Below are 26,339 nucleotides of genomic sequence, written 5' to 3' on the forward strand. Positions count from 1 at the left end.
GTCCATGCCATTTGGAGAGCTAAAAGTTTATCTGTTTTTAATTTTGCTATGAGCCACCCTGAATCCCAGTTGTAAGAGAAAGGACAGCTTTAAATCAAATGAATGAATCAAATAAACATATGGGTTTGTGTGGGTAAGGAATGAGAAGAAAAAGATTAGCATGGAAGATTTCTTTCTACAGTTCCACATGGAAGCTCCAGAACAGAAGTGGCGGACTTGTGGCCTTCCAGATATTTTGGACTTCACGTCCCAGAATCCCTAGCTAGCAGGGCCAATGGTAATGAATTATGGTACTTGAAAATTCTAGAGGATTCGTTTCCCTGTTCGTTCTGTTATGAGAAGAGGTGTGCAGGTTTGTGTCATTGGTCTACAACTCCCAAAACTCCTCATTCAGCTATTCTGCCTTGGTAATTCTGAGATATTTTAATCAAAAACCATAATCCTCTTACTTTTATTTGTGAGTAAAGTGAGTAAACTTGGGTTGTCTAAGTTATCACATTAGCCTAATGTAATATGAAGCAGAACACAGAAACCTTCAAAGAGAAATACTACCCCGCTGGCTAGCCATTTGCTCACTCCATTACCCTTTTTCAAGGCATAAGTTTGTACTGTATTATTTAAGACTTGCATAGGTAATGAACACAGTAGCTTGGAGCTGCTGTGCCTATTAGAAAGAGGAAGTAAAGAAAGTAGTTCTTCAAATGTTGGCAACCAGGAAGAGACACTTGCACACAGGCTAGACGTTGTTCAATGGGCACTATGAAGACGTTGAAAGTTGCTCCTCTCATCTTCTTGCTGATCTGGACTGTCACCAGCATCACCAGATGGCCTTCACACACAATTTGCAAGACTGACAATTTGGAAGTGAAGTACAGAAGCTGTGGTGAGCACTTATAGTTCCATTTAACTTTCACCCTCATTGTGATAGTATGCTTGCATCAGGAGGAAAACAGGCTATTGCAGTACACTTTAATCTAATTTGGCAGCTTTAAATATAGGAGGCCTGTTTCCACAACCATCCCCAAAACTTATCATCACTTGCCCTGACTTAGAGATCACTGTGTTTCTGCAATTTCATGCAAACTGGTGTTTGCATGAATCTCTTTAATGCACATTCCTTGAAATGCAGAAACCTAATCAGCATATGCGAATAGCTGCATGCATGGTTTGGCTCCCTCTCTTTGAAGAAATGGAGGAAATATTTCTGGGCAGAGAATCCTCATGTTCCCATCAGAATTTCTATGCCCAGAGCATATCACCGGATTGATGAAGTTCTTCTGCAACATAACACACCTTTCAGAATGCTACAGGCGTGTTAGGCAGAGATGGTTAAATACAATGGGACAACAGTGGACTGAAAAACTAATGAAAATTCTTCATATATTTTTTTCAACAGCTTGTAAGTGTTACATTTTTGGATTACAGCTCCCAGATACCAGACTGGCTGGGGGATTCCAGATGCTGTAGTCCAAACAGTAATTTTTGCAAGTGTTGACCTTTTCCTGGTGTGATGTGAACTGGGGGTTTCTAGCATGACATTTGGAATAAATATAAAATCAATACAAATCTCAAGAGTTTAGACATCTGGCTGCAGACCCAGAGGTCGGGAGTTTGATTTCTCACTTGTGCCTCTTGCAAGTAGAGTCAGCCTGTGCAGCCTTGGGCAAGCTACACAGTTCCAAGCTGCCCCCCTCCCCAAAGGAGGGAATGGTAAAATCACTTCTGAGTATCCTCTATTTGAAAAACCCTGAAAAGGGTCTCCATAAGTCAGAAATGACTTGACAGCACATGATGATGATGATTAGTATTACTGAAAACCAAAGCAAAGCAAGTTTCTTTTCATGTAGCACTGGTCAGAATGTCCCAAACAGCCATAGCTTGGAATAATAAAATGTTATTATGGTGCTTAAGAGTTAAAATAATTGACTGTTTTAACATTTTATTATTCCAAGCTATGGCTGTTTGGGACATTCTGACAAGTGCTATATCATGTATGCATATCATCATGTATGCATATCAGTTCTCCTATATATAGCACTGGTCAGAATGTCTCAAACAGCCATAGCTTGGCCTTCTTCGTATTGGTTGGGGACGGGCCCCTCCTCGCAGTGTACCAGCTGCTGTGCCTCTTTCCCCCTTGGCCAAAACAGGGGGTCTTTGGCCCATACTGGTGCCCAAATGTTGTCTTTCTACCATCTCCTCGCCCCCCGCCCCCCACCCAGTCTGACACGCGGTTTCATAACACTGCTCAGAAGGGCCCGCGTTGTCAAAACGGCCGCCTGCCGCGCTGGGGCCGGGCAGCGGAAGCGCCGGGCGGTGGCCTTTCTCACGGATTATGGGGCCTTGTTTGTTTTTTCCGTCTGAGGAGAAGAAGAAAGGCGGCGGGGGGAGGAAGGGGGAAGAAGGCGCAAGCGGCTCTGGAAAAAAATAAATGAGAAAAAGCAAGCCGTTCGGCGGCGTTTCCCTTTTCAACTCCGCCACTCGGCTGGCCTCCCGCCACCGCCGCGGCCCTGACGCGCTTCCCAGCAGGGACAAAAGGGAAGGCGCTTCAGAGACGTCTTATTCAGGGCGAGGCGCGTGAGCTGAAAAAAAGGTGATTAACGACGAAGGGAAAGCGCCGGTGCTCGTGGTTTCCCAGTTCATCCAAACACAAAAGCTGCCCTCGTAGGGCGTCTCCTCCGCCTCCCGCCCCACTTCTCCCCCGAAGCTGAGGCACGGTTTTACACAACATGCACTGAAATGATCAGTGCAGTCAAGAGGGCAGGAGGGGGTAAATAAATATTTGAAATGAAATCTTTTGCCAGCCGATTCCTAGGAGACCAAATCAGCTTTCAGATATTCTAAGCGGGTTCCCCCGTATAAAGAAGAATGGAGCTGCCTGGAGGGCTTGTTTGTCGCGCTCCCCCCTCCCAATTATTTTCACAATGAAAAAAAGGCACAAAAATGCAGTGGCGTGACTCCAGACTGCCTGTCCACGCCAGCCTAGAGTGCTGTCAAGGCCGGCCAGCGGCCTCTCTGGCATCTCAAACAGAGAAAAGGACCTTTCCCAGTCCTGAAACGCCTGCAGTCCTTCACTCTGGAGAAATGCGAGACTGAATGCAAGTCTTTTACCTGCTCCACTCCTAAAGCAAAGAGCTGAGGGCCCCTTTGCGGACCCGCTAAGGCCCAGAGATGTCTCTGCCCTTAGATAGCCACCATTTGTCAAGAATGGTAGCTGCATTTTCTGAGCAGAGGAGTGGAAGTTGAGGGGGGAAGCCTTAAAATGGTTCCAAAAGTGGCTGGGCTTGCCTCTTTTCTTTTTGTGGGATCCATTTGCCTCTCTTGCATTTGGAGTAATGTTGTTAAGGCAACAGTATTTCTTTTTGAATCAGTTTTTTCAACTTTACAAATGCCCTATCAAATATTTTTTTTTAATGAAAAAGAAAAAACGCTGAATACAAGGTGTGTGGTACCCCTTTTAAAATATCCTTTAGCAGTTGTGGTTTCTCTATAGCAGCCAGTAGTTCTTATAAAATGACACTTTGTTTGTACATCTGCCTTAGTTTAGAAACACAAGCCAGAATCCTGTTGGTTTTTAATGCACATATAAATGAAACAGAAGTCACAGCAGCTAACTGATGCTAATTAATGAGGTGTGGGTTGTGTGCTCAGTCACATGACCAGATGTGCAACTAGCGCCTAATTAACTAGTTTCAATTAATTGCCATAACTTCTGTGTTTTTACTCACATGGTCCAAAAACACCAACATGATTCTGGCCTGTCTACTTGAACCCACTTCTCTACCTAATGTTCAGCTCTCTATCCACCATTCCCTGTTGCCTCTCATCTATAGTTTCTGTAAACAGTTTGTAATAACAACTTGACCACCAACAGTGCAAAAAGGTACAGTACTTTTTAAACAAGTTCATACTTAGAGGTAAACCAAAGCTGAAGTAATGAATGACACATAATGTAGTCATCCATAACTAATTACTTTCTTATAATGAGAGGGTAATAAGTTACAACACAAATAAAGAAGAGGATCAACATTGTTTCAATTGATGCATCATGTACCATTTTCTAGTTAATGAAAAGGTTTTCAAGGCCGGGATCCGATGGTTGTTGTAGGTTTTTCAGGCTGTTTGACCGTGTTCTGGAGGTTTTTCTTCTAGTGTTCTGGAAGAAAAACCTCCAGAACATGGCCAAACAGCCTGAAAAACCTACAACAACCATTTTCTAGTTATTTTCTAACTCATTTACTTCTAATTACTTTCTGATTACTTTTAAAGGCATTTTAGAAGTGTTTGACTTTTAAAAAAAATTATGCCATTCCCTTATCAGTTGAAAAGTGTGCCCCCAAAAGTAATTAAAAGAAAAGTAATGATCAACAAGTAACACAACATTAAGTAATGCAATAGGTTGCTTTTCAAATAATGTAACAATCAGCTGGAACAAATTATTCTTTAAAAGTAGCTTTTAAAAGAATTTCCCCCCTACACCATTTTTTTCCTCTTTAAGTTGATAAAATGCAATCCAGCTTCTTACCACCCTCTCTCTCTTTCAAGGCCTATGTGACAGATTAAATCCAGGCTCATCCACCTTGGCGACAGAGATCAAGAAAAACAAACCCAGAAACCAGTATATTTCAGATTTGTCTTTCCCAGAGGTTGTGGGCTTAGATTAAACTCTGTCATTTAACATGAAGCATAACCCAGTGCTCTTTCCAGAAATCGACACCACAGCCGCAAGAAGAAAAATATCCATAAGGTTCTAGGAATGAAAATGGCTCCCTAATGCATGCTTAAGGAGAGTCAGCAATAAAGACAGATTAGGCACCAGATGGTTTTACAGATCACAAGAGACACAAATCAAGAGTGTGTCAATACAGGATAACTTATAAAGCACTCAGATACCTGATACACAGGATGACATGAGTTGCGGAGGGCTGAGAGTCCTACTTCACAAACAGCAGTCCTCAGTATGAAGGGCTGTTGGCAGCAGCCACTCTATACAGGATGATGGGTCCTAGCCCGGGTCTGATCTTTGGGTAAGCACAGACTAAAGGATGGCAATTTTCCTTCCTTTGGGTACAGATGTAGATGCTTCACAGTAATCCAAGCACACTCAGGTTGTTTTCCTTTAAAATAAGGACACCAATGCAGATTTCAGGTCATCTGACATGGGCACAATTTTAGCTAGGATGTTTTGATAGTTTCAAGATGCAGGGCTTGTCCAGATGAACCATTTTGTGTGCTGAAGATACCAGGGTTTTTTTTTTTCACCATCCAGATGACACAAGGCTTAAAACAGTATCATATGCAATAAAATGTGGCAAAATCCCCCAATTTTTTTTCAATTTTTCTTAACAATTACCTCCTATAGACAGGATATTCATCCCCACACCCCAGGTTGTATCAGTTGTAGAATTCAGATTAAAGGCATGCCTTTCGTTATTTTGTTTTTGTTTGGACTGAAATTCCAGAATTCTCCAAGAACTCCTCAGGAAGAATTCCACTCACAGATACATGTGTACATTCCATCCGCCTGGAACATCCCTGCCTTCCGGGCCTTCTTCTAGTGAAAAAAAAAAAAGGAAACTGCCCCATTGCTTCTTGGGAAGCTCAGGTCTTCATGGGGAGGGGGGTTGTAGGCTTGCTGCCCACTAGGCTTTATTAGATGGTTCCTCCAAAGGACTATTCAATTTTTTTTCAGCAAAAAGTACAGTATTTGTGGATTTCACATGTGCGGGTAGACATACCTAAACCCATTTAATTAATTGTAACAGTCATCACATGAGATGCTTCCAAATGACACTATCTTTTTACCAGGCAGCCACCTTGCCTCGTTCATGGATTTTCTGGGCTCCACCCCCTAGCTAAAGGGAAGACGGTCTTCCATTTATAACTCATCCTTTTTCTGACTTTTTATATGTGCACAAAAAAAGAAATCCTCCAAGGAGGAAAAGATGAAAGAGCTTCACAGTATTGCTCAGCAGATTACCCTAAGGAGCCCTCTGTCCCTAAGAAAGCATCTCAGGTTCAAACAACAGCCTGGCCATGGGTGTGCATTTCTCGTGAATAAGATTTTATCCAAGAGCCAGAATATGGTGTTAAAAAGACAGAAACTCTTGAACCCAGTGCTTGTTATCTTGGCTCAGGACAGTTATGTTGGAGGCTACGAGTCCCAGAAACTTCCAGCCAGCACTTCCAAGGAGGAACATGAGACTCAGATTTTCCTATCAAACGTTTATTTTAAAAACTACTTAAAAAAACTATTTTCTTTTCAAATTTCAAACCACAAAATGTGTCTTTTTTACATGTATGGGTGGTGCTTCAATCCCTGAGGAAGCCAATAAAACAACGTAGAAGGCAATGGCAGTTTTGTAAACTTTCTAGCATGTTCAGCAGCGCGTTTGGATTTTTCTGTTGTGGGACTGGGCCAAGGAAAAGAAGACATGTACTGTAGGTGAACAACAAATCTACTTGTCATTCTGTCAAATTTCCAAGACCATAGCACTAGTGCTGTTGCCTTCCCAGTCTCCCTAGCAGGAAATCTCCTTGCACAGAGAACCTACATGGCTGACATCACACAGTGACTAGTGGTAAAGTACACATTTGTCTATTTGTCTATACGTAATAGCAACAGTAGATAAATGTTCACACCGACCTATCGCATTAAGTGACAGATTTGTGATAACTTTTCAAATATTCTCAGTAGGATACCAAACATTCATGAAAACCGATCAAATTAAAACACAAATGAGTGTGTGTTTTTAAAAATTGATTATGATTTTAAATTCCACTAAAAGGTAAAAAAATAACAATAAAGGAGAGGTAGGAATATCACAAAGTTTTCTGAGAAGTCAGAAAGGGGGCATGACGCCAAAAAGCTTGACAACTACTACAGTAGGGACTGAACTTTTGCATACCAAGCATGTAGTCCACTTACTGCTATTTCATCTTAGATACTCCTTATGGGTGTGGTGGGGGAGGGGAGAGACACTCTGTAAGTGAATGGCTGAACCCCTATTGCTTTGCACACTAGAGTAGGGCCACTGAATCAGCAGGAATTTGATGAGTCAGTTCCTTCATATGGGCCATTGATTCTAATGGGTGTATACTGGTGCAACGTGCTATGCTAGGCAACAGGATTTCAGCCAATACCTGATCTGCTGCAGTTGCCTCTTGTGTGAAATGCAACTGTTTTGTTGCCCAACAGGAAGTGGAGAAGGAATAGGATGATGAATGGCATTGTAAACTTAGACACTCTAGTTTTACTCTCCATGGATAGGAATATGCATTGCCTCACTTTCTTCAGTATGTGCAAGTTAGCCTTGTAGCATTTGTGCAAATCTTCAGTTCATTTTGCAGAGTAAGACTCTGGGCTTTTGCTGTCAAAGTTCTGTCCTGTCACCTGCAGTGGTAGCAAAGACAAAGCACCACACCCTACCAAAGCTGTTTCAATACATTTTATTTTGAAAAGGTATATGCTGCACTTTCATACTGAGCAGAAGTTCCCTTTTTAATATGTACTTTCAGGGAAGTACATATTAAAAAGGGAATATTCAGTGCAATAAAACAACTTAAGATCTATCTATCTATCTATCTATCTATCTATCTATCTATCTATCTATCTATCTATCTATCTATCTATCTATCTATCTATCTATCTATCTATCTATCTATCTATCTATCTATCTATCTATCTAAAAAAGTGAGAGACTCATAATTATCAAGCAGGATTAAAAAATAACATGCACTAATAACACAAAGAGAAAGCCATTCCTGTTATCAGTGAAATATATATTTCTCTTATAGAAACTGCATACGACTCAGTTATCTTACATTTATTGTGTTTTTGGTGTTATCTGAGTATTTTTTCCAAGCATGCTGCTGTTTATTGTGGGATCCTGTATAGGGAGAATGTTATCAATGCAATGAAATCAATAAGAAATCAGTGTATTGGCATACATACATACATACATACATACATACATACATACATACATACATACATACATACATACATACATACATACATACATACATACATACATACATACATACATACATACATACATACATACATACATAGGAAATAGAGCCTAGCAGTACATTGGCAGTGCCTTGAATAGCCTTTTGTTACATGTCTTAACTATGCAATCTGCAAAAAGGAAACCTTTCCAGATGTGCAATTAAAATGCACTGCCAATATTAAAATTTAAAAATGTGGGAAGAGTGCCTTAGCTTAACAGTTTGGGGGAGACATTGGTTAAGGTGAGAGACACTGTGAAATTAAAATTTGTTCTGTAATCATTTCCTCACCAGGGCCACAAGGATTAATTAGAAATCTCTGGAGATGGAAAGTACTGTGTTAAGAGTTAAGAATTATTCTTTAGTGTGTTCCTTTCCAGTTCCTTTTTTCTGTTCTGCCATTTTAGTGTGAAGTAGAGTGAGGGATGGGGCAGGAACAAGCTAAAATAACTCATTGCTTTGCCATTGTTTGACTGTTCCCAGAAGTGTAATAACTGAAAGGCCAAAAGTATTGATGTGCTTTGTGAAGAAGTGGGATTTTCCCCCTTCTCTCTCTCTAGAAATAGTGCAAACTCAGCTAAATCAATGCCTAGAAATCCATGCTATTAATCCACAGGATTCTGTTTTCACAAGAATAATTTAAAGTAATAACCTATTAGAAAACTATCAACAAACTGTCCAGAATTATTGAACCAAGGTGGACATGGTCATTAGAATGGAAATGGGGAAGGGAAATGGCACAGTTCCTGTAAATTACATTTTTCTTTAGTGATTCCAAAATAGTGGTCAAATCCTGTCTCTCCAGTGGATCATAGGAGCATCTGACTCCATGTTGTTCAGGACATTCTTCATTTGAGAAAGGCCCACCTCTTGATCATTTTGCTGAATGAGCAATGAAAAAGATAAGAAGGTGGCTTTTAATGGATAGATTACACAACCAACTGAATCATACTAAAGTTTTGCCTCACAACTAGGGATGGTTGAGCAATACGGATGATGGGTTATCAGGCACCAACAGTAAGTGCTACAGCGATGACTAGGATAATGACAAGTCCAGAACCAATCATGCTATTAAGTCCCTGAGGTGGCTGCCTCAGTCAACAGAGCACTGTGATGGCATATGCACTGCGCTCCCTGCCCAACTACTGCTGGACCAGGAAGATCCATTGCACTTCAAAAAGCTTCCACTTTTTCTCTATCCCCATTGGTGATCAATGCTGCAGTATTCCCTGATCTTCCAGAATATGATGAAAAGGCAGTGAGCTGCTTAGTGTAGCAACCAGTTCTAGTTAGAGCTGGACATTTTATGGATGTCTGACTCTGAGGACCCCACAGAGCCAAAGCGTTACAAGGAGGGTGATTTACAAGATTGCCCCCACTCCACTTTGTAGGAGAACATCTTGTATTTAAAAGTATGTTAGAGCAGTGGTCCCCAATGTTGGATCTCTAGATGTTCTTGGACTTCAGCTCCCAGAAATCCTGGCCAGCAGAGGTGGTGGTGAAGGCTTCTGGGAGTTGTAGTCCAAGAATATCTGGAGGCCCGACGTTGGGGATCACTGTAGAGGACACTTCATTTGACAGTGTCTTTTGCTGAAAGGATTATCCATCCAAAGTCCTGTTTAAACTAAGTCCAATGAGAAAATTGGGCATTAGGGGCCTTGAAGTTGGTTATCAACAGTAACCACCCAGGTGGCAGATAGAACATGCATACAGATCTGCATCCTCCACAATGGTGAGATTGCATTTCTTTTTAAATAGTAGTCACTAAATGTGTACCTGTAGATACAAATGAGCACCCCCTGGGTTTGTTTGTTATTCATTCAGCTAATTTATGTTTCATCTTCCTGATCCAAGGATATCCAAAGGGATATTTAGCCTTCTCACTGCATGGGAAGTTCCTCCTCTGGGAAAATTATAACTGTTCCTCCTACTGCTGGCTCAATGGAGTAAAAAGGATAAAGTACTGTATGTGAAGTAAAATGTGAATTCTCCAAGAGAGAACAGATTGAAGGAGGTGGGTGGTGGGAAGCCTGGGAATACAAGTGTCATTTGTTCTCAAGTGTGGCATGAAAGTGAAAGGTTGAAGTACAGAGTCATTTTTCTCCTGGGAAAGAAAGGTAAACATTTTGACTCTGTAAGATTTGGGGAAGTGTGCATTTGCAGCCTGTACTGGGGAGGGGGGCAGTTAGGTAGATAGGTAAGTAGATAGACAAGGAGACAGGCAGACAGAGAGATAAACAAAGAAAAAATAAAAGTGAAGAGGAGACCAGCTCTCTGGGCAGCAACCTGGACTTTTGTCTGTGCGCATTTTCTATACAGCTTGGGGAGGAGCTCACCAGTAGCAGACAGACTACCACACAACTGGTGGAAACAGGGTGGGCATCCAAGCTTGGCATCAAGGGTGTCATGACTTCCAGCATCTATTATTTTCAAACTGAAATAAGCTGTGATGGTGGCAAAATGTTTGTGACACCAAATAAAACCCACCGGAATGCATGCAAACAAGCTATGTTGCTTTTTTCAAACAATCCAAGGCATCCAGATTGTAAAAGTCTGCAAGTACGCTGGCAAGCCAAATCAGAGTGCTAATGCCTATTTTATGCTTCTACTCAGATTAGGTGATTACATGGAGACCACGGATTGTTGTAATGCCACTTTTCAAACTGGCACCTCAATCAGATGCCCATGCTACAATCCGTGGCCACCCTTGTTTGTTCCCACCCTCTGAAGATTCCAGGATCTCCTTTTATGGCTCGTTGTAAAGCTGGTGGATGGTTTAAAGTGTTGCACAGAGTTCGAGACAAGGGACTCATTTCCAAATTCCATGGAAACATAGTAGTTTATTGCATTTGTTTCTGTTTCATACAGATGTTTGTCTTCTTTCTTTTTGTCTGTGCAGGGATGATCTAGCACTAAACTAATACAGTATATCAATGCAGTAATAAGGTGATCTAGCACTAAACCTAGTGATTTTATTTAATTAATATTTTTTTGGAGCAACTAGGGAGAGAGACCATGGGGGTGGGTGTTCCCACTGTCCGAAACATCATGTCCAGCTTAGTACATCGCCAGACTATCACCCACAGTCATCATCACCCTGTCCTTTTGCAGAGCAAAACAACTAACCACATGGAGAAAACACTGTTTGAACTGCTCTGACTTGGAAAAAATATAAGCTTCCAGAGACCGGGGGGGGGGGGGACCTGAATTTCAGAAACAAAAATGGTCAAGCAGATTTTCGTTGACTTTTGATCAGTTTCTTTTTTAAAAAAAAAAATTGAATGCAACCATTTTGCTCCCTTAGCTATGGGATTCTTGGTCTTACAGTGGAAAAAAAAACAACTTTTCTAAGCTCTGATCTGTGCAGGGAAAGAAAAAATGTGCATGGACTGAAATAAACTCAGTCTGCCGTGTTGCAAATGGCACTCTACATTTACAATACCTAGAGCAAAGCACAAATGCCAGCTGCTCTATATCTGTTCCTACTGAATGTATCAAGCCAGTCTAGACTTGCAGGCAAAATAGACAGGGTGAGTGCCACACTTGACAGCTGTATGATCGATCCATCCAGCATTCAAGTCATACTGGCTGTTTTTCTGACTTTCCTCATGCCAGACACAAATATAAGAAGTGAAACAAAAGACAAAGTATTGTTATCAAGAACAGACAGAGAAGAGAACAGGAAGAGGTAACATAGGGGTGGGAAAAGAAGTCAAAACCAATATAGTTCCTGTCAATATAGGCTTGCAACTATTTGTAATACTTCATGAAACTAGGATTACAAAATAACGGTCATCATTTCTTAACAAGCAAGACTATTAGAAGCAGTCCTGTTCCTAAATAATCCTTACAGTTGCTCAATAGTGCATTTATAATGTTCCTCAGCTCTAATTGCACATCACAGGGAGATGTCGGAGTGCTGCCAAGTCTTATCACTGGGTTAGCTCCCCCGTAATGAAAAACTGAAATAAATACATGACATGATGTTGCCACATTCACATTTTTCCACATGCAAACAGGTGGCAAGAACTCTGAGTGGGGCAGGGGCAAAACAAACAAACAAACACCACTTCACTATCCCAATGATGCCACATTATAGCTTTTTTTGGTAGCATCTTAGAAGCAGAGATACTGCTTCCAAAGGGGAGCCTAAAAGAAAAATGGTTTGAGGGAGATCCACACCTCCAGTCATTCTACAGGCAGGCCAAGGCATTTGTATGTGACAAACCTTTCTGAGGTAGGACAGGTCTGCTATTGAAGGGGACCTAATTTTTTGGCTGCTGTCTATCAGTTAAATCCAACTGTCAGAGAGGACCCGCTGAAGCAACAGAGTTGACATAAGTGTTGACTTAACAAGTCCTATTCATTCATTGGTTCTGTTGTTCCAGTTAGGACTAACAACTGGATTATCTGTGGATTTTTTAATGCCTGTATTTTAAAGTTGATTTGTTTTATTTTATGTTTTAATCTGGATTTTATAATTCTTTTTTGAGCAAAAGGCAGTGTATAGAAATAAACACACACACACGTGTGTGTGTGTGTGTGTATGTATATGTATATGTATATGTATATGTATATGTATGTGTGTATATATATATGTGTGTGTGTGTGTGTGTGTGTGTGTGTGTGTGTGTATATATATATATATATATATATATATATATATATATATATATATATATATATATATATATATATATATATATATATATATATATATATATATATATGTTTATTTCTATACACTGCCTTTCGCTCAAAAAAGAATTATAAAATCTATGATTTTATAATTCTTTTTATATAATTATAATTCTTTTATAATTCACTATTGAGCAACTGTAAGGATATATGTTTATCTACAAACTGCATATATAACACCTTCTAATTAGAGGGTCCATTTCCTTTAGTATGCCATCCCATAAAGCTAGTTTAATCTTTCATATCAAAAAGTGTATTCTGTGTCCTCTCATAGGACTGTTTCCTAAACTGTGGGCTGGCAACCCCCATTGGTGCTCTTTCAAGCAGCTGTTAGTATGTAAAAGTGAGGGTAACGTTGGAACATTGGAAGTTTCTTTGAAACTCTGACAATCAGGCCTATAGTAGTGCCAGAGCTTGCAAGATGGGAGCACCACGATATTTGGATTAACAGGAACCATGATATAATCTGCCACCTCTTTCAGGCTTCCTTTCTTCTCTTTGAGTTTGGTAAAGGGGGATTAAATTTCTAGCTGGTAAGTGGGAGATACATTTCTCCAACAAGAATATATTGTTATAAGCTATTACCATTATGGTGCATAATATCCGAAATAGCCTGGTCTCGGTCTGCAACAGACAATTCAGATTCATAAGCTTTATTGCTCCTGGTGAAGATAAACGGGTTGATTGATAAGGATCAACAAAATGTCTGCCTTTTTTGGACTTTCCATACCATAGAGCAGCTATGGCAAACCTATGGCACAGCTGGCACACAGAACCCTCTCTGCGGGCACGCGAGCCCTAAGTCGCCGGATCACTACCCCTGACAGCCAAACCTGAGGAGACAGCTACAGCCACAGTGCTTGCGCCCCAACAGGTGGCAGGCCAGGATCCGGAGCAGCTGGTGCTGGCAGGGGTTGGGCATGATTGGAGGCAGATCTGGAGTGGGGTCTGGAGGCACCTCCGTGCCTGAGATTCCCCCTTCCACTGCCACTTCTGCTTCCTCCACTTCTGCTTCCACCACCACCACTGCCCGCCACCCGCTGGTTGTTTTTAATTTATTTTGTTTTTTCCAGTTTCCGGCTGAAAAAGGTTAGCCATCACTGCCATAGAGACTGCTAGACATTGAGGTCCTAAACCATTTAAGGCCTTATAGGTTAACACCGTCACCTTGAAGTTGGCATGGAAACAGACAGGTAACCAGTGCAGGGCAACCAGGGTGGGGAAAATATGTTGATGTCTCCTTACCCTGCTCAATAGTCTGGCAGCCAAGTTCTGTACCTGTGACAGCACCAAGGGCAGCCCCACATAGAGAGCGTTACAGTATTCTAATCTCGAGACTACCAGTGCATGGACCAGCATGGTGAGAGAACCGTTGTCAAGCTAGGGCAATCTGCCTTAGATGAAAATAGGCAGAGCAAACCACAGACACTATCTGAAATTCCATTGATAGTGCTGGGTCCAGGAGTATGCCCAAGCTGTGAACCTTCATGGAAAGTGTCCCCCCCCCAAAAAAAAATACAGGGAAGCTCTCAGACCGCAAGCACTAGGGGCATCCACCCACAGGATTTCCGTCTTGTGCAGGTTCAGTCTATTGTCCCTCATCCACCCCAGCACAACATCCAGGCAGCACTCAAGGGATGGGACGGCATCCACTGCAGAAGAATGAAAGGAGAGAGAGAGCTGAGTGTCATCTGCATATTGGTGGCACAAAGCTCCAAAACTCCTGATGACCTCCCCAAGTGGCTTCATATAGATATTAAATAGCACTGGGGAGATGGTCAACCTTTGTGGGACTCCACAATTGAGAGTCGACAGAGCGGACAGCATCTCCCCAAGCTGTACTCTCTGAGGATGGTCCTCTAGAAAGGACTGGAGCCAGGCCAAGGCCAGGTCTCCAATCCCTAACTCAGAGAACCTCCCCAGGAGAATACTGTGGTTGACAGTATCAAAGGCCACTAACAGGTCGAGGAAGACCAACAAGGACATTTTGCCCTTATCAGCCTCCCTCAAAAGGTCATCTTGACGGGCTGTTTCTGTGCCATGACACAGGGAATTTCACCTTCCACTCTCGGTCCACAGAACGAGGAAGCATGGTGCTTCCCCCAGAGAACAAAAGAGAACAGCAATTTTTCATGCAGAAAAGTTTAAGAACAATTGTTAATAGGATGTCTTGTTCAGAATGGCAGAACGTTGTGAGGGTTCCCGACCCCCACAGCTAACTTTTACCAAACTTGCCGTTGGAAGGGGAGGTAATCCACGTTACATTTGACCTCTTATGATAAATGAAATTGTCCATCTCTGGTTTCATTATGTTTCTCTTCACAGATCGGCGGCAAGATTTTGCTTTCAGCTTTGATGGCTGTTCCAATGTATTGCCCCAAACTGCTAACATCAGAATAGGAACCATTTTACGTAAGTACCAATTGTCATATTTCAGCTGCTTCAAACAAAGAAGCAGGTAGGCATTTTAAGTGCCTGACAAAAAGCACATGGCAAGAAAACTGCACCACAATTGTTTTGCAAGGCAGAACTGTGTGTATATCTCAGCAATTAGTAGAGTTCTACTGCTATCTCTGCTTCTTTCTCTAACTATAGCCAGGAGAGCTGCACCACAGTTATCTACCTGAGAGACACAGCAACCAGCTAGAAACCATGTGTCCCTGTGGGAAAGAAGAGCTGTTTTTTTCTATTTCTCCCAGGCTTTGTATTAGGAATCTCCAGCCTTGCAGATGTTTCAGGCCAAAATTTTTATATCTCATTAACCATTGGCTATTCTGGCTTGGCCTTCTGGGGCCAATCCCCCCCCCATTAGCTAAAAAAAGAAGCAGGTTGCATCTGAGCTGCCAGCTGGGAAGTGAAAGTGTCAAAAACTCACATTCAAACCTAAAGTCCAGAAGTATACCATGTGTCCCTGAAAATATGACAGGGTTTTATATTAATTTTTGCTCCAAAAACACATTAGGGCTTATTTTCAGGGGACGTTTTATTTTTTTCATGTACAACAATCTATATTTGTTCAAATGCAGTCATGTCATCTTCTGGTTGCTGCACAATGGTGGAAGATGGGGTTTCACTTAATTGGGGCTTATTTTGGGGGTAGAGTTTATATTACGAGCATCCTGAAAAACCATACTAGGGCTTATTTTCAGTTTAGGTCTTATTTTGGGAGAAACAGGGTAGGAAGATTATTGTTAAGGGATGTAATAATAAAACAAGTTGGGAAACAGCTGGGTACATCACAAAATGTACTAAAAGTCCTTTCAGACAAGTCTTTTATGTAATCATCCCACGTGATTCCCATAATTTTATGAAGCTCCAGTATACATTGTACTCCACTTATATTCCTTGTCCCCCCCCCCCCACTTCTCCCATTGTTTTTCTCTCTGTAGAAATATATTTTGCAATGGAAATTTTACATTGGTAGCATGTGGAGCCACCTGTCTGAAAGCACACAAAACACTGGGAAGGGTCAACAAGTTCGTTTCAACACAAAATGTTCTACATGACAGAGTGACAGGAGTTGGATACCACTTCAAGTATTATAGCTTCACTCCATGGAATTCTGGGATTTCAAGTTTGGGGAAGTACTTCAGAATTCTCTATACTAGAGTTCTTAGTACTTCCTCAGACTAAAATCCCAGGATTCCATATGATGGAGTTATGTCAGTTAAAGTGGTAAAAACTACTGTAACTTTGTACTGTAGATACACATATAGTAAGAGGAGGTGAAGTGGCCAGGTGACAAGGAAGAACAGCATTTTATTCCACTGTTATGTTTGTGACACAAGCTTGGTGCTCCAGAGAAAAAGCTTTTAACTAATTCCATCAGCAGCATGTAGCCTCGAAGATTCTCTTACTGCAATGAGCTGGGAAAGTGCTTGTTCTATATTTTGCCAGTAGAATCCCGAGGTACTCAATGAAGAACTTATAGATTCCTCATCAGGTAATAGAATGCTATTGAGCAGTGAGTGACTTCTCAGTAGAAGCAACCCTTATATTAATGTCTCTGAAAAGTCATTCTCCAAGATCTGGAGTGGTACCTATCCCTCTGCATCCTTCAGCATGCGGAAACTACTAAGAGCCCATCCACACTCAGCATTTGTTCTCCTTTCGTTGCACCCACCCTACCACCTGCCGATGCCCATACAATGCAGGGTTGAAACTCGTGTCAACAGAGTCAAAGTGTAACCAAAAATCCTCGCCTTTTAGACTCTGTTTTGCTTTGCTTTGCTCCATGTTGGATCTGCTCAAGTGGACCCTAGTACTGCATTGTTCTTTGCTGAGCTGTGTGGTTTTGGAGAGGAGAGACCACGTTATGACATTCCCTTGCAGGTGTTTTTCTTTACTCACAGTGTCTTTACTCAATGTCCTGCAGTTTAATCCACTTTGAGGACAGGCTGGTTTGCTCCTCATTTTTTTTGGCAACCATGTGAAATCATAAACCAGCCCAACATTTATTCATGTCTACTCACACCAGGCAGGAGCTACTGGATTTTTAATGCAGGTAGGATTCCTCCATTTTGGTTTAATGCTGGCATGTGTGATCACCAGTACCACATTGCTTACGCCACTGCATGGTCTAACCTTTGGCAAGTGGAAAGGATGCCATTTATTTAAAAGTTTTTTATTTTTTAAAAAACTAGGGATAAGGTAAGGAGTAGAAAAGGTAGAGGGGGATACAGGGGGGAAAGTGGGGGAAGGAGAACACCAAATGTGCTGTCATCCAATCTGTTCATGTTGCAATATCAAGTTGACTTTTCGCCTTTCTACAATTTGATTGCCCTCCAGGTTTCAACTTACAGTTACATCTTAGTTTAATTCTACAAGTGGTGCCCCGCATAGTGACGTTAATCCGTTCTGGATTAATCGTCGCTATGTGAAAACATCGCTAAACGGAATGGAAAAACCCATAGGAATGCATTAAACTTTGTTTAATGCATTCCTATGGGACCCAAACTCACCGTTCAGCGAAGATCCTCCATAGCGCCGCCATTTTCACACCCTCGGTAAGCGAGGAAACCATGCGAAAATAGTTGCGGTGGCCATTTTGGGCACCCGGTGGCCATTTTGGGCACCCGGTGGCCATTTTGGAACCGCCGATCAGCTGTTTAAAAAACATCGCAATGCAATGTTTTGCCCATTAAAACATCACAATGCAATCACATTAGTGATCTAAAAAAAATAGATCGCTATGCGGATTTGTTGTTAAACGGTGCGCTCATTATGCGAGGCACCACTGTATATTATTCTGGGTGGCATTTATTAAAATGTTGAAAGCTTCCTCCCATTCCCCCATGGAAGGGGACACAGAAGAGGAAGTGGAGCTTTGGGGTTTTCTTTAAGCCCTTATGATCCAGTGCTGGATCCAGTGTGACTCAGTTGAGAGGCAAGCCAACTCAGCACTATGTCATTTACAAATAAATAAATAAAGTACAACTTTTCCCCACTCTGACACAGAGGGGGATCTTTTCTGTTATTTTTACCCTTGTCCTTTAAAGGGAAGAATGCACTAAATATGGTCACTTGAGGTGCAGTGTGGTTTCCTGCACTGAAACCACCCTACCCTTATGTGTAGATGCAGGAATCACCCCAGATGGCATATTGCACTTCCAAGCAACCTTGTTTAGCTCAATCCAGACTGCAAAAATTCAGCTTAGTTGTACCTTCTATGTTGTGACCTTCTATGTTGTGAGAGATGTGATTCAGGCAGAGTTTCTTGTTTGAAAGCTCATGCTTAAATTCTGAAAACCAATCTCAAAACTAAGGAAGCAAATCTGCAAATTATGTAAAGTGAGAAATACTCCTGCTGAGCACTCAGATGCTTTCAGCAGCTAAGATATCTGCTTTTTAAATAATTTGCATGTAATATCTGATTCTGTGCTGGAACATGAAATGAGAGATTAATAGGTTGTGGTGATGGTGTGCTCATCCCTTGAACCACTTGGCTTCCAACTATGATAGTATCTAGCAGTCTGCATTCTTGAGTCAGCCCTAGCTTCTTTTGATTCACCAGATTTTGACTTTGCTTTGCCCAAGAGATACCTGTTTTGCCATGCAACTCAGCTTCTGGACCACCACTTTTTTTAAAATGAAAAATCAGCTACTCTTTGTACCTCCGTTTGCAGGTATCATCAGATCCCTTTAATCAGCTGGTCCAAGCACAGATGACATCCACATAGCTTTTTTCATGGTTGCAATCCTTTATGTGTTCAGTATGAGCTAAAGTCATGTAATGTTCAATGCGACTCATTACATTTGTAAATAAATATAAGGTTGAAACCTATTGGGAGGAGGGCACTGTTCTTTGCATTCAAGAAGATACAGTGGCAGGTTACATAGATTTTGTAAACAAAGAACAAGGTTTTTTTTTCTTCTTTTCAGAGAAAACAAGCATCGTGTCAATGCCTTATTATCCATGCAGCTGCTCATTAGATTCATATTATGTCTACTCTACAGGGCACCCCATCAGGGAACTGACGGTGGATGTGAGTCTAGCGATTAATGGGAAGAAAGTCCCAGTTTACTCCAAGAAAATTTGCGAACGGGATCACCCACAGTTTAGTTTCTGTGGGAAGAAGAAAGGAGGTAATTAATTTTTCATGCCTAATTTGCTGAACAGATAACAGGTGCAGTAAGCGAGGAAAGCAGATAGTACCAGTTGAATATACCAGGCTGGGTCAATCCTAATTATGCCATTTAGTTTACCAGTGGGGGGAAGACTTCTTTCCATTTCAAAGTACCTGTTTTGCATAAAGTGCTCCACTAGAATTCTCTTGCAAAGAAGGTCTGCTTACAAGTCAAGGGGGATAACAAGAACTGTGAGCTACTAGCTGGTAGCAGCTAAGCAAGTCTAGGAGATTAACTTCTTGCCTTGAGTTCCACGATGAATGGAGATAGTTTAGAAATATCCCAATAAATATATAAATATGAGTTCAAGGGGCAAGTCTTGCATAGTACCATCATTTGGGGGGCAGGGGGGGCCTGATTTGGCCAATACTGCAAACAAAACACCTCAAAAATATGACTGAACTCAAGGCTGTAGTTATGTAATGTGTAAAATATGTCACCTTGTATAGAAGTGGTGTTATTGATTTTATTAAAAGCAGAGGCAACCATATAGGCTATTAATTTGAAAAGCCATAGTTTGGCAATGCTTTGAGTAGTCAACCAAAAAGTGGGACAAAAATATGTTCAAGCTTTTGAGATCTCTATATGGTCTCAGATCTAATGAACAGATCTAAAAAATTCAAAAGCTTGCATATATTTCTGTGCCTTTTTAATTGGCATAGGAAAAGTATTGATTTTGACACTGTGGTGTGATTTTTATTCTCACCCGCAACAAGCAATACATTTGCTCAGGTTGCAAAATTGTAATTGTTGCAGGAGGCAAATCTCAGTTGGCAAATCTCCAGTAGCAAGTGTCATTGATTAAAGTTTTCATTACATTAATTGATTAATAACCTAAGACCAGCAGAGTAAAGATGCTTAAGATCACGCCGTTCACCTTGTAACTTCACTTTAAATAATTTTGCATTTTGCATCCTGTGGAAATAATTCTTCAACATATATTTCAGTGGCTTGATGTTATGGATTTTGCTTGCAGATACAAACCAGGTCTGCCATCTTTTAATTTGATCTAAAATGACTTTAGATTGACTCTTCCGGGTAGATTTGATTTAAATCACAATTAAATTTCAAAATGGAAATTATTTGATGATCTAAATTAAAAACATTTTTTACTTAAATCAATTTGATATTTTTTTACAAAAATCATTTATTTTTATCCACCCTGTTTTTTGTTTCAACTTTCTGTTAGTTATGCTTGTTTAATCTTACTTTTAACTTTACCACTGTTTACTTCTGCCTTAAGTTCCACGATTAGTTAAGATAAATATCCCAGGAGATAAATACACACATATTTATAAATATGAACATATTTGTTAGTTACCATTGTAACAACGCAAAAAGATACTTCCTGAAATGGTTGTGCTTGCTGGGAGGAAACAGGAACTGCGTGGCAGCACAGCCTACTATTTCAGGATTAGGAAAAAGAACCTCCTATAAGACAGAACTCTATTCAACTAAAAAAAGTTTGCTTGAAAGCAGAATTTCTGTGATTCTATAAGGGGACAATTCATCTACTAGGATAAACTCTGAGGAATTGTTCTGTTCTGTTTTAGTACCTGGCACATAGAAGTCTGGACAAATACCAGATAAGCAAGCAATCATGAAAATTATGGAAGCCAGACTGATAGAAAATTAAATTCCAAGGCATCCACAGATATATCCTGAATCACTGTCTTCTTCTGATGAAGTGCTTAATAAGAATTTGCAGAAAGTGCATTACAGAGAATTCAGCTGATTGCAAGTGCAACAAAAGTGGCTGCTCACATAGTAAATAAGAAAGCCTAATCCATCTAGGAGCTTGCTGGCCCTTCATCTTAATAAGGCATAAAAATAATTTTCTCCAACTTAAGTATGAATAAAGCCAGAGCTGACTTCATTAGAAAAGATGATATATCTTTGTCCATAGGCAGTAATCTCAAAAGCCAATAAGTCCTTATTAGAGTGCCTTGAATAGTGATTTTCCTTCTGATGACATAGAACCGGAAGACGGAGGGGAATAATAGAGGAATGCCTGAATTTTAATATTTTTGCTTATATTATTATTACTTATATATATAGGTATATATTCATATATCTTCATTCATACTGGTGCCTCACATGATACATTTCTTTGTTTATTCAATATTTCTGTGTCATTTGCTCATCCACGTGCTAACAATAATAGTTGGTACTAATGCATAAACTTTCTAGAAAATAAAAATAGTCTCTAAAAGAGCATCTACAATGGCAGCAGGGAAAAAACACATGTAAATAAAGAACAGGAAGTGGGGAAGTAGTAAGTATCATTAAACTAACAAACACTGGAACTTAAGGTTTCTACTACAAGTGCCTGCAGGAAAAAGGCATGTTTCACCGAAAAAAGAGAGAGGCCTTTTGTATAGGCAACAACAAAAGAACAAAGCATACAGTACTTCCTTCAGGAGGGTATTCCACATGATGAGGGAGGTTGCCAACCTGCCAGACACAGGTGAGATGTGTGAGAAGGGATCTTCAGAAGATCTGAATACTGATGTGAAGCTCATAGGGGAGCAAATGGGCCTTCAAAACATTAGAGTCCATAATTTATTTATTGTGGAAATTTCCCCTCAGTAAGTGTACAGTGGTGCCTCGCTTAGCAATCGCTCCATTTAGCGATGAAATCGCTTAGCAATGCTGTTTTTGCGATCGCAAAAGCGATCGCTTTGCAATGTTCTCTATGGAGTATTTTTGCTTTGCGATGATCGTAGGGAAGCAATCCTCGCAAAGCCCCCATTTTCGCACAGCTGATTGGCGATTTCAAAATGGCCACTGGGGAAAAAACATGGCCACCTGCTGTGTTTAGGGACGGATTCCTCGCTTTAGAGGCACTGAAAATGGCGGCACTATGAAGGATATTCGCTCAACTGTGAGTTTTAAGCCCATAGGAACGCATTGAAGGGGGTTCAGTGCGTTTCTATGGGCTTTTTAATATCGCATAGCGACGTTTTCGTTCTGCAGCGATTTTTGCGGAATGAATTAACACCGCTAAGCGAGGCACCACTGTATTTAGTACTGGTGGTCAAATGTGGAGGGGGGAGGGGACGCAGGGTAACTCCACTGCATGATGATGTACTTTCCCCACTGCTCAGTAGTAGCAGTAATGCTCGTGGTAGTTAGTCTGGCTCTAGCAATGTGAGCAGCCTTACCAGATCTGAACAATAACCCATCTAAAAGTACAATTACATGGTCATTTAACACAAAGATTTGCTCCACTTACAAAACAGGTGAATCTGAAATATTTTTACTGACTGTATGACGCAAAGGCTGATTCAAATTATTCCAGCCCTTTTTTGTTCCCAAAGTGGATTTTTATCTCTGCATGGGGGGGGGGGCGGGGTGTCCACTTTTTCAAGCTAAAACAATTCAAATGAGCTTTCCCCCATGTGGTTAGTTGTGATATATTCTTGTAAGGGTGGGGGACATGTCTGTCGGTGGTGTTTCAATGATGTAGGCAGTTGGGGCATGATTTTCAGGCCAAGGAGGACATACAAAAGCAAAACACCATGTTGGGGATTGAATGCTACTCCTGAATCCTGTCAAATACATTAAGGTTTGGATAGTGTGGGAAGGCCCTTTTTCGTGAACAGAAGCTTAATACTGTTAATGACTTAATTGGAAGGTCTGAAAGTGGACTATTATTTATTTATTTATTTATTTATTTATTTATTTATTTATTTATTTATTTATTTATTTATTTATTTAACCTATGTGCCGCCCACTCTACCCAAAGGTCTCTGGGCAGCTTACAACAATTAAAATTTATCATGCCAATAGTTTAAAACCATAAGTGACCAGAGATGAGGTAATTCCTGCATGAGTTATTGAAAAGTAATGAAAAAGAATAACTGATTTTAAGGGAAAGGTGATGATCCCTGTTATGGAATCATTTTGACATGCAGATTATAATGTACAGTATTTTGCAAAATTACTCTTCAAACTTTTGATGTTCTGTACTCTCATACCATTCCATGTTATTTTTTTTATAGAATTTCTTTTGAGAAATTTAGTAGTATGAAGCTTTAAATGAGCAGCTTCACAGTGAAGATAAAAGAATCAGGAGAGGGGGGACCAGTGGAAGAAAGGAAAGAAAGGGGGTTGTGGGCTGGAAAGCAATTTGCATTCCAATGAAACCAGGTATGAGAGATCCAAAAGCAAAGTCCAATAGCAATTGAGATTCAAAGTAGTCCAGCTGTGAGAAAAAACAAACAGAGTACGAGAAGCATAGTCAAGTAGCCAAGTCATACATAGCCAAGGAGTTAACAAGAGAGGTGGAGGATACACAGCAGGCAGAATCTGGAGCAAGAAAATTTGTTGTCTACAAGAAGCTCCCAGTCTCATCCTAAGGTTTATCCATTTGACCAGCTGGACACACACACACACACACACCCATCCCACACAGAGCCAGATTTCAGCTGCAGAATTTGGCCTGCTGAAGGAAGGAAAACTTTCCTTCCTGAAGAGCTCCTATTGAGGATGCCTCTTCTCTCAAGGAATTCTGCAGCCAAGATCTTCCTCTGGATATATCTAGTCGGTCTTGTGCCTTTTTTGTATGTGCTGTGTTCTCAGGGACTGGAAGATTGTCCAGTTTCCTCCTCCAACTCAGGTCCAGAGCTGCATTCTTCAGGGTGTTCAGCCTTCTGAACCCAACAAAGGTCCAGATTCTGCAGGATCCAGCAGTTAGTTCAACATGCTAGGTTCAGGCAGGTTTCTGCTCATTCTCCCTGGACAGATCCTCCACCAGGGTCAACACACTCTGTGTGGAGGTTGATTTTCAAGATTGTTTGGTAATGCCACATATTGAAAATGGAACAGTTTGTTTCATTGTGCAAGCAAGCGAAAGAAAGCATATTAGGACTATCTGTACTGTAACAGGAAGACTGTTTTCCGGTGACAGCTTTCATTCTAGTTGGGGGTGTGGTTGTTTCTTTGTTTATTTTTGTCCACGGTAGGAGCTTTGTCCATTTAAGCCATGCATAAAATGCATGGAATATAATCGCCTGACACTTATTTCTTTTGCCACTTTGATCTCTCACTCAGCAGTGCATCTATTTGTTTTGCAGAATATGTCTACTACGAAGCACCTATTGACTTAGGAGTCCATGAAATCCCTCAGGTAAGTTATTTCAAAGTTGTTCTACAAGCAGCAAAGCCATAAGCCACAGGACTGTCATTATAACTGAATAACTGAACATAAGACATGCCAGAGAGGCTTATGGTTATCATTATGTTATCTAGTAATGTGTACGACATTTAAAAAGCTAGGGAAAGTTTCTTTTTTGGACTGCAACCCTCCCACTGTTCCACATATAAAAGCAGTGGCTGTTGAAGCCTACGTCTGAACGCAGGCTCAATAATGGGACACATTTCTGTCCTCCAAGAAAAAGCAATGCCTGGAGGAGGTGGAAGGAATGCCTGGGGAACTACTACTGTTCAACCGCAGCATCTGTTCCCTGTGAAAATTGCCTCACTCTGCCTAATGTTATGGTTGGCCCTAAGCCCATGTCATATGGATGCCTCCTCTCTGCTTATCATCAGTTTTGCACAACGCACTGTGTTTAGCTCTCTCAGCTTTGTATCCTTCATGCAAGGTGGGACACTTCCTACCTAACACAGCCCTATCAAGTCCTGTACCCCACTTGAGGATCTACTTATGTCCAGGTGTGTGTAAATAGCATGAAAGACTGCAGAGCTGCTTGCAACTAAGGGCAGCCCAAGATATTCTGCCACTTGACATGGAGCGGATGGCACAATTCTGCTAATGACTCGGCAGTGCGCGATCCACTCGCCACTCTTTAACCTTGCAGCGAGGCTTGTCCTCCTGCCTCCTGCCAGGGGTGGCAAGCAGATCATGTGCTGCACAGCCATTGGCAGAATCATGCTGTCCGCGTCTGCGGCAGATCGGTGAGTGGATCGTGTGGCCCCGTGGGGCTGGACCCTCATTAATGCCACCTATACGAGGATATTTATATACGAATACGTATATCTCCATCTCTATTCATTACTCCACAAGAGTAACTGGTTACATGTATGTGAATTATATGTAACTTCCAAGATCTGCCAAAGCAAGGCCAGATCAGTTCTTTTGCCACAGGATATGTACATAAGAACCAACAAGTGCTGTTCCATATGACTGGCAGTAAAAATGCAATTGTTGCAAAGTAAATAACAAACAATTTGTTGTCATGAAACATAATCCAAAATCTGCCTGAAGCAGCTGCCTCAATATGCCTCATCGTAGGATCAGGCCATTTTTTATGTATACATTTTTGTGAATAAAGAAAAGCAGAATAATTGGCAAAGTAATATTCAGTCTTTTTCATCCAATAAGTTCTCCCTCCTTCATTATTTTTTCCCATTTATCTTACCTTGAGTGACCAACTGTAAAAATCTTATATATTTTTTTTTGTTTCTTGATGTGCTATGTTCTTGCATTTCATGGATTTTATGATTTGCTCTTCATCCACCATGATTCTCCTTCGATCACCCTCTCAATCTCAGAATTTCTTAGCATTCTGTGATAAATCCACATTTCAAAGGTGCTTTCTTTTGCAAAAAAACACCTTTATTAAAGTCCAAAATTCTGCAGTTCATGCCATACAGTAAAAGTGAAAATACGTAGCACCATACAAAGCAGAATTCTGAAAGCCAAGCCCATTTTGATAGTGAGTTGTAAAAGGAAATGGGGTTTCTCACTGCAAGCTTCTTCTGATCTAATATTTTGCTCTTGGTGTGTGTTTTTGTTTCTTTTGGCAGGGAGACTTTAACGTCACAGTAGAGATGTTTAATGAAGACCATCAAACTATTATCTGTGCTGATTTTACCGTCAGAAATCTTGAAGAGAGATTATTGTCTTAATTCTGTCATGAAGACATGTCTGAGAGCATTATGAGCTACAGCATTTGTTTTTTGTTTGTTTTTAATCTCCCATCTGCAGTCTATTGGATGTAGTGCAGTGAAATAACAAGATATGTTGCTCTGTGAAA

The 26,339-nt window shown here is 40.9% G+C and overlaps 1 protein-coding gene across 1 annotated transcript; it reads left to right on the forward strand.

Moving 5' to 3' along the window:
- The first annotated feature begins 696 nt into the window (after positions 1-696).
- Positions 697-26,339, forward strand: LY86 (lymphocyte antigen 86). Its single transcript, XM_020789845.3, has 5 exons — positions 697-883; positions 15,037-15,123; positions 19,168-19,296; positions 24,417-24,469; positions 26,110-26,339. Exons 1-5 carry the CDS (start codon positions 751-753, stop codon positions 26,209-26,211), a joined length of 504 nt encoding a protein of 167 aa, XP_020645504.3. The 5' UTR covers positions 697-750; the 3' UTR covers positions 26,212-26,339.

The sequence above is a fragment of the Pogona vitticeps genome, chromosome 4, assembly GCF_051106095.1.
Source record: "Pogona vitticeps strain Pit_001003342236 chromosome 4, PviZW2.1, whole genome shotgun sequence".
Taxonomy (NCBI): domain Eukaryota; kingdom Metazoa; phylum Chordata; class Lepidosauria; order Squamata; family Agamidae; genus Pogona; species Pogona vitticeps.

Coding starts and splice junctions, on each gene's coding strand:
- LY86 (XM_020789845.3), top strand. CDS start 751: ATGGGCACTATGAAGACGTTGAAAGTTGCTCCTCTCATCTTCTTGCTG. Junction 884..15,036: donor AGTGAAGTACAGAAGCTGTG/GTGAGCACTTAT, acceptor TTCTCTTCACAG/ATCGGCGGCAAGATTTTGCT. Junction 19,297..24,416: donor CTGTGGGAAGAAGAAAGGAG/GTAATTAATTTT, acceptor TTTGTTTTGCAG/AATATGTCTACTACGAAGCA.